At 42.2% G+C, this 12,549-nt stretch overlaps 1 protein-coding gene across 3 annotated transcripts in view; it reads left to right on the top strand.

Moving 5' to 3' along the window:
- RunxA (Runt related A) overlaps nucleotides 1-12,549 on the top strand; it is a 33,522-nt gene that overhangs the window by 17,415 nt on the left and 3,558 nt on the right. For 2 of the 3 annotated variants that reach the window (NM_134556.2, NM_001272818.1), the window contains exons 2-4: nucleotides 1,460-2,261; nucleotides 7,599-7,712; nucleotides 9,167-9,283. In NM_134556.2, the coding sequence (NP_608400.2) occupies nucleotides 1,724-2,261; nucleotides 7,599-7,712; nucleotides 9,167-9,283 (769 nt within the window). In that variant the 5' untranslated portion in view covers nucleotides 1,460-1,723. The remainder of the gene's footprint in view (nucleotides 1-1,459; nucleotides 2,262-7,598; nucleotides 7,713-9,166; nucleotides 9,284-12,549) is intronic. The other variant, NM_001042820.3, reaches the window with a different exon arrangement.

Below are 12,549 nucleotides of genomic sequence, written 5' to 3'. Positions count from 1 at the left end.
TATTTTGTGTACGGTATTTTTTCGTGCCTTTTCTTCAGTTCAGTGTTAATTTTTTTCTTTTGTTCGTTGGCCAAAAGTCAACCCATGAGCTGTGGCATTTTTAAGTAATTTTTATCGGTCAGCAATGTGGGTGGAATTGTGGGGAAGAGGAAGTGGCGGGTTCCTCGCGATGGTGGCGATTTTTGGTGCACACTGGAAGCAATATACAATATCTAATACATGCCAGCGAGATTAATTTTTAAGGTATTTTTAGATGAAATATTACTTGAAAATAATACATGGAAAAACATAGAACAAATACAAACAAATGCAACTCTTATTTATCTTGAAAAGAATTGATAATAATATGAGTTCACAAAACACATCGGTTTTACTCAGTCGTTACTAAATGTTCGTGAACCTTTGCGATTGCATCTGTATCTGCATGCAGTTGTGATCCTTGTGATTTTTGGGTGCTGCACGAATGTCGACAAGTGACAAAATATGCAAGTATCAAACCACAAATTCTCACCCGTGAGTCCACAATCATTTTGACACTGGTTACGGTGACGTGTGCAGGTCCTTCGCCCATCGTCCATCGTCCTGCCGCCTTCGTCCTGGGTCCTGGATCCTGGATCCTGGGTCCCTCGCACATGGCACACAGCAGCGACTAGATTTGGATAGTGTTGCACGGACGTCGAGAGTGGTGGTGATGAAGTCCTTTGCCGGAAATTGAAAAGTGCAACGCAAATTGCGTTCCGCTGGGATGTGAATCTGCATCCCATCCCCATCCCCATTCCCATTCCCATAACCAGTGCCACTCCCGTTGCCAATCCGAGTCCTGCCAGTCGTCTGAAGTCCTTCCCCCGTCGAGTGGTTGACAATTGATTTGTGTTTATGGTGGGCATGCCCATGGACATGCCTGCATCCTGCCATGCCGCCATCCCGTCGTCCTTCACTTCTGCAGCTCCCATCACTTCCTTCTGGTGGTCCCATGTAATATGCCATTTTGGTGCCGTGATTTAAAGACATTAACAGGCGTTGGCCAAAGTGGGAAACTTTATGGTGTGGCAGGCGCAAGTTTAGCATTGAAGTTACCGCCCTTAGCTCGAGGAGATTGATGACCTAATCGGATGCGGAAACCTGACACTGGGTGATTCGGTTTGTGGCAGAATGCTATTGAAACAAGAATCACGAAGTGGGTTTTACTTCAAGTCACTTAGGTGTGCCATTTTCATAATTTCGTAACATATTTACTGCAGTGTCCAATAAAAACTATGTTTATAACATCCTGCTATGCTTTTATTTATTATTTGCGTATAATAACGTTTATCTATTTTTAAAAGTTATAACAAAAAAAAAAAACAGGTATTTTATCAACTTATATTTAAGAAGCGATCGAAGGGAGCTACATATAAAATAAACATTTAAATGCAAAATTCGTTATTTAATAAATGTTAAATGTAAACTCTTCTTGCAGGACATTGGGTAAACCCGCGGGCAAATCCTGAACTTTGATTGTTTTCCGAGGCAGGTGCGATTAAAGGACGACAAAATTGTGCGGTTAAAAAAAGTGCAGGCTCACGCTCAAGGGCAACTGGAGCAGTTCGAGCAGCAGCAGCAACAACAGCAGCAACAGCAGCAGCAGCAGCAGCAGCAGCAACAGCATCTGCAGCAGCAACAGTTGCAACAGCAGCAGCAGCAACACTATCACCACTACAGCGCCAATAGCAACAACTACAAAATGCATTTGACTACCACATCGAGCAATTCAACGGCATCCAATGCCAATAATAACAACAACAATACGGCAAACAACAACAACACAAGCAGCAACAACAACACGACCAATACGAACGGCAGCAGCAACAACAACACGAGTGGCAACAACAACAACAGCAGCGGCAACAACAGCAACACGGAGCAAAACACACCGCCCACGCCCGCCCAACTCCTAAATGAGGCCTACACGAAGATGACCTCGGACATCCTGGCGGAGCGGACGCTGGGCGACTTCCTCACCGAGCATCCGGGCGAGCTGATCCGCACGAGCAGTCCGCTCTTCGTCTGCACGGTGCTCCCGCCCCACTGGCGGAGCAACAAGACGCTGCCGGTGGCCTTCAAGGTCGTCTCGCTGGGCGACATTATGGACGGAACGATGGTCACCGTGCGGGCGGGCAACGATGAGAACTACTGTGCGGAGCTGCGCAACTGCACGGCGGTGATGAAGAACCAGGTGGCCAAGTTCAATGACCTCAGGTTCGTCGGGCGGAGCGGCAGAGGTGAGTCCAAAAGTCAGCTTCCCATTTTTCATCCAAATAGATAGCAGTGCGACACGTTCGATTCAGTTAGATGCAAGTGTTCTTTCCATATTTTCTATTTAGTTTTTAGTCGAATAAGAAAGTGTATACACAGTATTTACTAAGTAAATACATCAATTAGAATTGATGAATTGAGAATGTACGTATATGATGATAAATGGAATCATGGTTGGTGTAACCATGTCTTGTATTTCCCACGATCAAGTCGATTTGCCCGGGTGCCATCTTCAGTTTATCTCAGTCCTTAAAACTTGTTCCCCTTAAGTATGCAACTCTTATTGGCTCTTGAAAAGCTCCACAAAACCCTCCACTTTCGCCCCGCCGACTGCACTCGAAACAATTTGTTCAATTATCGCCCAAAAGTTTTGCCAGCTCCTGCTTTCCCTCCTCCTCCTCCTCCTCATTTTTGGCCATTGTATTATTCGGGGGCACTTTTTGTGCCTTTTGCATCGCTGTCATCCTTTTTCAGTTCATTTTTTTGGTGCCCATTCGTATCCTTTTGTATCCTTTCAACCGCTTGTTAAGCGCTGCACAAATTGTCAGCAGTTCATCAGCAGTAACCATCGCCTTCGTCATCGTTTTCATTCACCGAATAGAAGCGGATTACCCGGTAGGTCGTTCCATTTTTTTGTAGTCAGCATTTGTGTGGGCATTGTCTTAAAGTGTTTAATAAACTGTCGGGACGGAAGTGAAGTGAACTGTGGAATGACTTTTGGTTGTTAATGGTGAGTTTTTGGGTTTAGCGGGATATCTTTTTATTCCCTGATGATCTTCGAGGCATTTTGCAAGGAGAATCGGGAATAATAGCGTAGTCATTATTATAATAATAAAGTGTTCAATTCGCCCAAGTAGTCTTTGGATTTTGAAACATGGAAACCCGCAGCCTACCATCAATCACACAAGCCATAATTCAATCAGCAAGGACTGGCCGAAAAAGATTTTCGCCAGGGGTGTATGCTTTCCCAACGGTGGAAGGCTAAGCCCGATTCCACTGGTCCTTTTGGCCTGGTCAGGAAAAGGGGGTGTGGCAGTTACGCATCCGCTGCGGTGGAACCGCAAAAACCAAAGCCTCCACCAGCGAAAGGGGGAACAGAAGCGGTGTTTCTGTGGCATGGTGTGGTGGTGGTTCTTTGGGGGCGGCGGTTGCGAATGGGGTTCATGTGTGTTTCTCGCCGAGGACGCAGTCATTGTCATCATTTGCCCAATGCCAAATGGATGCGTGTCCGCGTCCGTCACTGCCTTCCGGACTCCGGACCATCTTTCGCTTTTCACTTTAACATTTTCCCGCGTCCCACTTGTCCGCATTGAGTCGCCTTAATTGGGAATTTCCCATTCATTTAGGCCGACTATGGAATGCAAAGCGAGAGCCATAAATGCATTTTCCGTCCCGATTCTTAAAGTCACTAAAGACAAGCAGGGTAACTTTAATAATTAGCTTATAGCTGAGGTTTAATATACTTTAGTATGGCAATGAATTGTAAAAAGTGTACATATTAAGGTCCCTTTAAGGTCCCATTGCTAAAACTCGTCTAACTCCGCTTAAGGACACAATTGTCAACGCTTGTCTCTGGCGCCCGAAGTCCTTGTGGTCCGTCATGTTTCATTTCACCCATCAAATGCCTGCCCCACATCCCCACAGTCGAGTTATGATAAGCGAGCATTTTTACAATTGTCTGCCTGTTGCTCGGGCCGAAAAGTTCCCAAGGCCTCTGGGAAATTCCCCACCCAAGGATCGAACAATTACCAACTTTGGAGCGAAAAACAAAGCCCCGCCGTTGGAGAGAGGGATGTGGAATGGTAAGGGCAGGGAAAATTGAAAGGAACAGAAGGCAGGCCAAAAGCAAATTGTGCACAATTTGGCACGACTTCGTTGCCCGGATGGTTTCCTTGATTTCCCTCCTTTTTTCACAGGCAGGCGTGTCCTTTTCACAGGACGAGGTGTCAGTTGCTGGCAGAAAGTTGCCTTTTTCCTTGCCTTTTTAACGCCTCGACTTTTGCTCGGCATTTATCTTTGAGGGGGTGTACATGTTTTTTTTTTTTCCTGCCAGGGGTTGTTGTCTTTTCTGTCGCCAAGATTTGGGGAATGTTTATCTTTCTCGGCGGTGGAAACGGAGGCTTGGGATTTCTGGCGTTTTTGGCTCAGTTCATTCTGCGGCTGTTTTCGGTCGTATTAAATGGCTCGAGAGTTGTGTAAATAAAAACCTCAAAGGGGATGGCCCTCGATTAGGGGTAAGCTTTTTTCCTGGCCAAGGACTAAGGACCGAGTACTGGGGGCGGGGTGTCGTAACTGGCGGAAACTGGCACCGGCTTTAACCCCTTAAAGCCCCCAGCACCGCAACCCCCCGCCCCTCACCAAAATCAACATCGCCGTCATCGTCATCGTCATCGTCATCGTCGGCGGCGTTGTCGTCATCATCATGCGTGCATGTGCATGGCACTTTGCTAATTAAAAGTGTAGCCTAGCGTTGGGCCAAATAAATCGATGGCCGGGTAATTAAATTGCATGACAGGAAGGGGGATGGTGATGGTTGGTGGGGGAGGGGGCGGTGTTGGGGTCTGCGCCTATGTGCCATGCATTTGTTATTGTAATTAGACGGGAGCTGCAGCAGCGACGGCAGTTAAACAAAATGGCGACAGCGGCCACGGTGGCGGATGATATGTAAATCACTCATACGCCCCATGGGTGTGGTGCCGATTTACTGCAACTTAGAAGCGATAAAAAACACAGCCAGAGCCCCCAAATGCAATTAAATGCAATTTTGCCAGACTAAATTTACTTCTAGTAAAATAAATATTACAATTCGAATCGAGAATATTTAGTGTGCTTAATTCGAATTATCCAAAAAAAAGGCTTTCAAGTCAATATCATCACTGCGTGGAAAATTACAACACATTTAAAGCGCTCTAATTGTTTGCTTGAGATTTTAGCCAAAACATCGAAAACTATTTCTAGAACATATTTAAAAAGCCTATCCCTGCTTCATCGTGTGCCTCTTTCAAAAATGCCACACCTGCAATCAATCATTCGAGCATATATCCACCCTCAGGTAAACACAAACAAGAAATCAACAAGCAATCAAAATAAGCAAACATAAAAAGATGATAACCAAAGAAGCCGCAAAATGTTTTTATTTTGGTGTTGGAGCGGCTTACTGCCTGGCTTTCGAAGCTTTCAAGGGCTTAGTCTTTTTTTGGCCAAGAAGTGAAGTGGAACAATGACTTATGGGGAAGCCACTCAGAATAAGGGTTGCCTCTCTTATTCTCAGATAAAACGGTTTAGCAATATTGAAAACGATACTTCTGTTCGGCCAACTCGAAGTTGAATATCGCAATACAAAGGCTATGCCGTAAATAAGCAACACATTATTTTAGGGGTAAGTTAAAATAACTTAATACTTGTTTTGCCGAATCAAAAGATATTTTGTGTTTCATTTGAAATGGTGAAAAATCAAACAAAATATGTGTACTTCCTCGACGTTTTTACAAGGACAAATTTATAAAAACTAGTTTCCTATCTTTTTGATCAATAAACGAGTATATTTTAAATATTCATCTATTGACAGACGTCTTTGTGTGCGTATGTATCTATGTCTTGGGCGACACGTGGGTGTGTGCGTTCGTGTGCGTGTGTGTGTGTGTGTGTATGCTTTCATTACCCCCAAATTGATTTATGACGCCTGTGCAACGGTAAATTGCCGGGGATTTGCCAGCTAGGATTTCAGGTTATTTGTCAACAGGATTTGATTTTAAATGCCGCCACACCCGCACGGAAATGTTTTGCTCCTCAAGTGTTGACATTTCCATTTGTCGCACTTTCGGTGGAGATTAAGATGAATGCTTTTCGGGTTTGGGGCGGGAATTATTGTGGGATTAGCAATCAATTGGGTCAAAGCCGCCACTCCGATTATAATTGAATCGCCCAAGAAAAGGGTGAATTCTCACTTAAACTTCTGTGAATATCATAGCGTTCTGAAAGCTGTTTATAGCCTTCCAACATTTCCTAACATTTGTAATGTAACATTTACTTTAAGATTTAAATTCATCTGTGCATTAAGAAAACTCCAGCTGTCTGCTGCGAAAATGGATTAACAGCAGCTTCTTCAACTTCTGACAAGTGTGATTTCCCATCGAAAAAATCGTCTCATTCTACTTTTTCTGTAAATTGCTCGCGTTAATGATCGATTATCCATTGCCAATTGAAAAACTTTTCAGGCAGTACCCACTTTTCGGCCGGGAAAACCCCACGAAAAGTGTCAAAGAATTGCGCAACAATGAACTGCACTTGCTGGCAAATGAACACAAAAGTGTTTTCACATCTTTGGGCTGCCACTTGAGACTTCGTTTTTTAAGAAAGCGGAGAGGAAGATATTGTCCTGGTTCAGTGAAATGTGCACAGGACATATGTAAGCCTCGTCGTCTGCGTTTATACATCATATGTATATATACATACACATACACATAGGGGTTTGGGGACGTCGGCGGTTTATTTGTATGTGCCGAAATGATTTACGCTTTGTTTGTCAACTTAAAAAGCAAACCTCCAGCCCCCAGATCGCGTTGTCATAGGACAAGGCGGGAAAACACAGGAAGGCGGCGGCTCAAGGAGCCTGAAATGCTTTTAATTGAATCCTGGGAGACAAAAAATGGCAGGAGCTGCGGACAAAGAGGCCTTGGCAACACTTGACAATGACTGGGTGAAACAAGTTAATTAAAAGAAAACTGCGGCGCAAACGAAATAAATCTTGGGGAGCGATATACGCATATGTGAAGGGTTTTTTAGGGAGGTCGACAGACTAAATCAGTTTAAATTGTAATTAATTCAGCATTTCGAAAGGTGAAAAGGGAACGGAATCGAATTTTAGCAAGGGAGCACAACTGAGAAATTACATGGAGTTTAAGAAGACTGCATAGCACTAAAAATGTGTACATACATAAATTTAATTTCTAAGCAAAATGAAATATTACTGAAGAGTTAAAAGAAATATTATTGTTATTATCAACCTGAAAGATGTTCATAGTTTTGGTGCCCCCCCAATACATAAATTTGCTTTTGCAACTGTCATCATAAAACCGTAGGCATCGATTAAGAAACTAGTAAAAGAAGCCCCGAAAAAAGGAAAACCTCCTGCCAAAACGATTATTGTTTTATGGCCAACACATTTACGATGTGACAATACCCCCCAAAAAAAAACACCAAAAGAAAACCCCAAAAATATGTTTATCGATTTGCATGTCTGGCAGGCATTAGCTAGAAAAATCTCATAAATTTGTTTGTTTCGCTTTCCCTTGTTTTTCCAGGGAAAAGCTTCACGCTAACCATCACCGTGTCAACGAATCCACCGCACATAGCCACCTACAACAAGGCGATCAAAGTGACTGTCGATGGGCCACGCGAACCCCGTTCCAAGACAAGTAAGTATGTCCTGCAGGAAAGGACGATCTGGGGTGGGTCCTCCTCCTCCTCCTCCAAGAACCCTTTTGGGGCCCAGCTATTTCATTTGCAGGACAATGCATAGCAATTTATTAGTTGCCAAATAGATAAATTGTTCTGCAACAGCAGGCAATTCTCAGGATGCAGACAAGCTAGAGGTCTTGTAGTTTTGGTAGCTGGAGTTTCGGAGCTGGGGCATTTGGATTTTACTGCTGTCAGTGATGACAGGCTATCTGCCTATTGTGTAACCTAACTAAAGAAAAACAATTTATTGTGTAAATCTCCATAGATCCTTCGGCTAATTAAAGATGTATCCTTCTTTCTAGACTTTAGTTCAAAGCCTATTTCGATTTCCGCAAGTAATACATCTGAGTTTCTGTTTTGCATAAAAATAGCTGACTGAAGAATAGCTCATCGCTGAACGGAAAGTTGGAGGGCACTTCTGAGATATTACCACCTCACACTGCAGGACATTCGAGCACTTGAAGTCCTTACTCGGGATTTTGCTGATGCAGCAAGGACACTTCCTTGCTAATACTTCACTTCATTTCACTTCACTTCAGAATGCCGAATATCTTGAAGGAATATTCATTAGACAGCTCTATCACACACTCTGCCTGCCCGTTACATATTTATAAGGATGCAAATACATTACTTTGCATATGTTTGTTCCAGGACTCAGACGTTTGGCAGGAGAGAGCAAAGTTTTGCTGGTCTGTGTAATCTGGTTTCGGTCCGAATACAAATCCATGAAATGATTTATATGCCCTGAATGCCAGACAGAGTCCAAAAAAAGGGGAGTTGGGTGGATGGATAGTGCGCACACAAGACTCTAAGCTGCAGACAAAGGGTTATTATTTTATAATGAATACAAGCTGGCAGATAACTGCAGCCGCCGCAGGATTTTAGTGCGTGCCAAAAATTTAGCCAAAAGCGTCGCCGGTTGGCAGAAAGTTTTTTGGGCCATTGTCATTTCACTTTCACATACCCCGTGCATATACATACAAAATCCATTCTCGATAGTGGTCTTTGGGGTCTTGGAAATCCGGGGAGGCCCGTCCCTAGATCTTAAGTGATTCGAAAGCAACAAAATGTCACTCATCAAGTGTTTGTCATTTAAGTTTTCACTCAGACAGAGAAAAACGAATACAGTCATCTATACAATCACACACACCACACACACATTTGGTACACTGAACGCTTGCAAAATGCGAATGGCGAATATGAATATGAATTGCAAAAAGTTTCGAGCTCAAAAAGGGGTTTCATTCATGCGACTTTAATCTTTAATACTGAACTAGTTAAGTGCCAGTTTTGATTATTGAGCTATCAATAAGTTGGCAATTCATACACCGTTTATTTGCAATCGATCTCTGTTCCAGTGCAATAAAACCATTTAGTTAAGGACAGAAAATTATAACTGAAAAAAACTTAGTGTTATCCCTTTTAGGACAGCAACAGCAGTTCCACTTCGCCTTTGGCCAACGACCGTTCCATTTCTCCACGGATCCACTTTCTGGCTTCCGGATGCCGCCCATTGGCAATTGTCAGAGTGAGTAACTTTTCTAATTTCTTTTTACGTATCTCTTGACTTCATTTTAGATTGCTAATGCTAAATGTACTGGGTTTTGTGCTATCGAAGTGTGGTAACCGCAGGTGAAAGCAAATGCACTTGGATGCAATGGGAAGTTTGGGAGGGAAATGTGGAGATGTGGAATCACAAGGCCACTAAATCACAGTCATGTAAAGCTACGACGTTAGTGCGGCGAATGGCACTTAATCCTTTAATTAGCATGATGCCGTCAAATATTTATTGAAAATATGCAGCAAACGATAACCCAAATATTATTTATACATTGGTGGAGTTTCAAGTCTTTAGTCCGAACAATAAAGCATTAATTTATTTAGTTACTACCTACAATATATTTTGCTGACTGCATATATATACATACGTCACCGGTTAATGAGTGCAAAAACTTTAAACACTTTTTTCGCGTATTGGACAGCCATTTGAATGTGGTAAAGTTGCGGGTCACCGTGCCATATAGACTTTTTCTGGGCTAAGTGGGCTCGTTGTTATTGTTGCTGTTAAACTGTTGGCCACTTTATTTAACCAAAGTTTACTATACAAACAAATAAACGTTGGTCAAACAACACAAGCACACACACACACATCGTTGGAGAGGGGGAAGTGGAATAAGTCAATGCCTAAAAAAGCGCTGTTAAATCAGAGCTTCGCATACAAATTATGATTTAAATGAAAAAGTACGCAGTCAAATAAATTTAATGCATTTAACCAAGCGAATGTAAACCAATTTTGACAGCTCGGAACTAAGCCGAAAAGGGGGGGTGCTTCTTTTTAAAAATGGGTCGACGGCGTTGATACCCACTAAATTAAATATGTTACTTCATAAATAAGCCAAGACATGGATTAAGATCAGACCTTAATTTTTTTCGTGATTTTTTAAGCTTATTTTCACACACTCTAACATATTTTATTTTTATAATAAACCAATTCGGTAAACTATTTATTTTCATCCCGGTTTCATCCCTAGCTCCAATAATAGAATATTTATAACAAAATCAATAATTAATGTTGTGGGAGACACAATTTTTCTTGCTGTTTTTGCACATGTGCCCGCGTAGGTGAAACAAATTTAATTGTACATTTTAAAATGCATTTATATTAAGTTTGATGTTTCAATTTAAATTGACAATTAATTGCATTACAACAACATCAGCAACAAAAGCCGGACTAGACGACACTGACCCCTACCCCAAAAACTAGCTGCCTGGGGCTAAAAAAAAAAAAAAAAAAAAAAAACGGCGACAGCTACAAATGTGATTTTCTCTTTAGAGCTTGATGCTATTAAAAAAGCAGCAAATAATGAAATTAACATATTAACGATGTTAAAGTAGAAAAACGCAAAGACAAAGCGTTCTGATAGAGGCATAAAAAACGCTAGCATGCGATATTTAACCAATATATGTGATGCATAATGCCAAATACCCACTGTTGCGGAAAACAATCATGAAAAGAACTTGGCTCAAGTGCATAAAAAATATTTAAAATTCCGAACTCATTTTCTTTGGGCTCTCAGCATCAATTAATTATGCCTGCTCGTGCATTTTCCGCACTGAAGTGTGTTTTTTTTATTATTTTATATGCGTTATTTTTGCGCATTTTAATTTCGCATAAATTAAAAGAAATTCCCAGGCAATTTCATACGATTAAAACGGGGTGGCGCTCTTGAACGAAACTTAAAACTCGAACTTGTTTTTTGCTTTTAGTAAGAATATACAAATCGTGTATATTTCTTAATTTAATTAAGACTCCAACTCCAACACTGTCTGTTGCATTTAGATTTCATTCATTCATTCTTTTTGAAGCACTTGCCACTTTGGCACTTGTCTTTCATTACCGCCCCGTGACCAAATCGATTCCGGTGGACTTAAAATGCTCGTGTGAATAAAAAGCCGCCATAAATATAAAATGCAACTCAATCAATGCAAATTGCCCGCCAATTTGAACGTCTACTTCGCGTGGCAACCCCATGAAAACGTCCATTTTGTATCAATATTTTACTGTCTAGCCCAGTGCACAAATCAAAATGCAAATTGCGCGATTTACAGGATTCTGAAAAGGCAATCCACATTATGTAGCACACATAAATATGTACGTGGGGAGCGGCACACAAGTAAATAATGTTTACTGAACGCGTCTGTTGATACTGATTACCCATAAATTAATTGTAAATATGCAGAAAGCAAAGTATCCTGAATTATTTATTAACAAATTTTATTGACAGTCGCTGCTTGACTTAATTACTGGCATATATTTTATTAATTTCGCAATGAAAAACAAAAAAAAAAAAAGGAAAACCATGGAGCCCAACCGGAAAAGCAACATTTTGTAAGGGAATATTGAAGGTCTATCGCGGGCTAAGGGAAGTGCTTCCTTTATATTTTTGATGGCGGTATGTTTCCACTCACCGTTCGGTATGTTTGCCCAATTACTGCCGCAAAAATGTCAGGTGATTTCGAAACTGGAGCTTTCCCACTTTGTGATAAATTCGATTAGATTGGAAAAACGAGCACATTGCGAGCAAATAAAATATTTGCCCCACCCACCTTCCGAGGAAAACCCCAAAAAGATCCGCTGTCCGGTGCCTGGTTAATAATTCAGGGCCCCAAAATATGCGCAAATAAAGTCAATCAGTGTGACAACAAACAGGCAGGACTAACCACTCGCGCACACAGACGCAAGGACACGCACACTGGCACGGATAATGACAGACGCGGTGTAGAGTAGCCCACATCCCACAGAGAAAATTGTACACAAAAAGCCACGTAATTAATGGAGGTAGAAACATTTAAGCCAATAGCATTAATAAAGCCACCACAAAATCAATATCCGGCTACGAAAACGCGCCCGTCGCCTATAAAAACTAATTAATAATTTCCGAATGGGCTATTAATTAAGCCTAATTATCTGTGCATGGGTCCCGGCGACCCGCAAAATGTTGACTCTTCTTTTCCGCCCCAACCCCTCTTGCTGCCCGACCGGGCTTCTGTTTTGACCCCCGACAGCCCCCGATAGCAAATGGCCAAATGGCCGAAACAAACTGAACTGAATTTTCGGCAGGACCTGGTCCGTTCCATTGATTTGTTTGTCGTGTATCCTGCTCATTTTTTACTTCCTGTCTCCGCAAAATGGCGGCAAAGGTCCCGCATAATGCGCGGAAATCGGTGGAGCAGGAGGAGAAGGAGGAGGAGGAAGAGGAGGTGGCCTCCAATTAGCGGCCCACATGGGCCATC

This window comes from Drosophila melanogaster, chromosome X (genome assembly GCF_000001215.4).
Source record: "Drosophila melanogaster chromosome X".
Classification (NCBI taxonomy): Eukaryota; Metazoa; Arthropoda; class Insecta; order Diptera; family Drosophilidae; genus Drosophila; species Drosophila melanogaster.
This window is presented reverse-complemented; position numbering and strand designations above follow the sequence as displayed.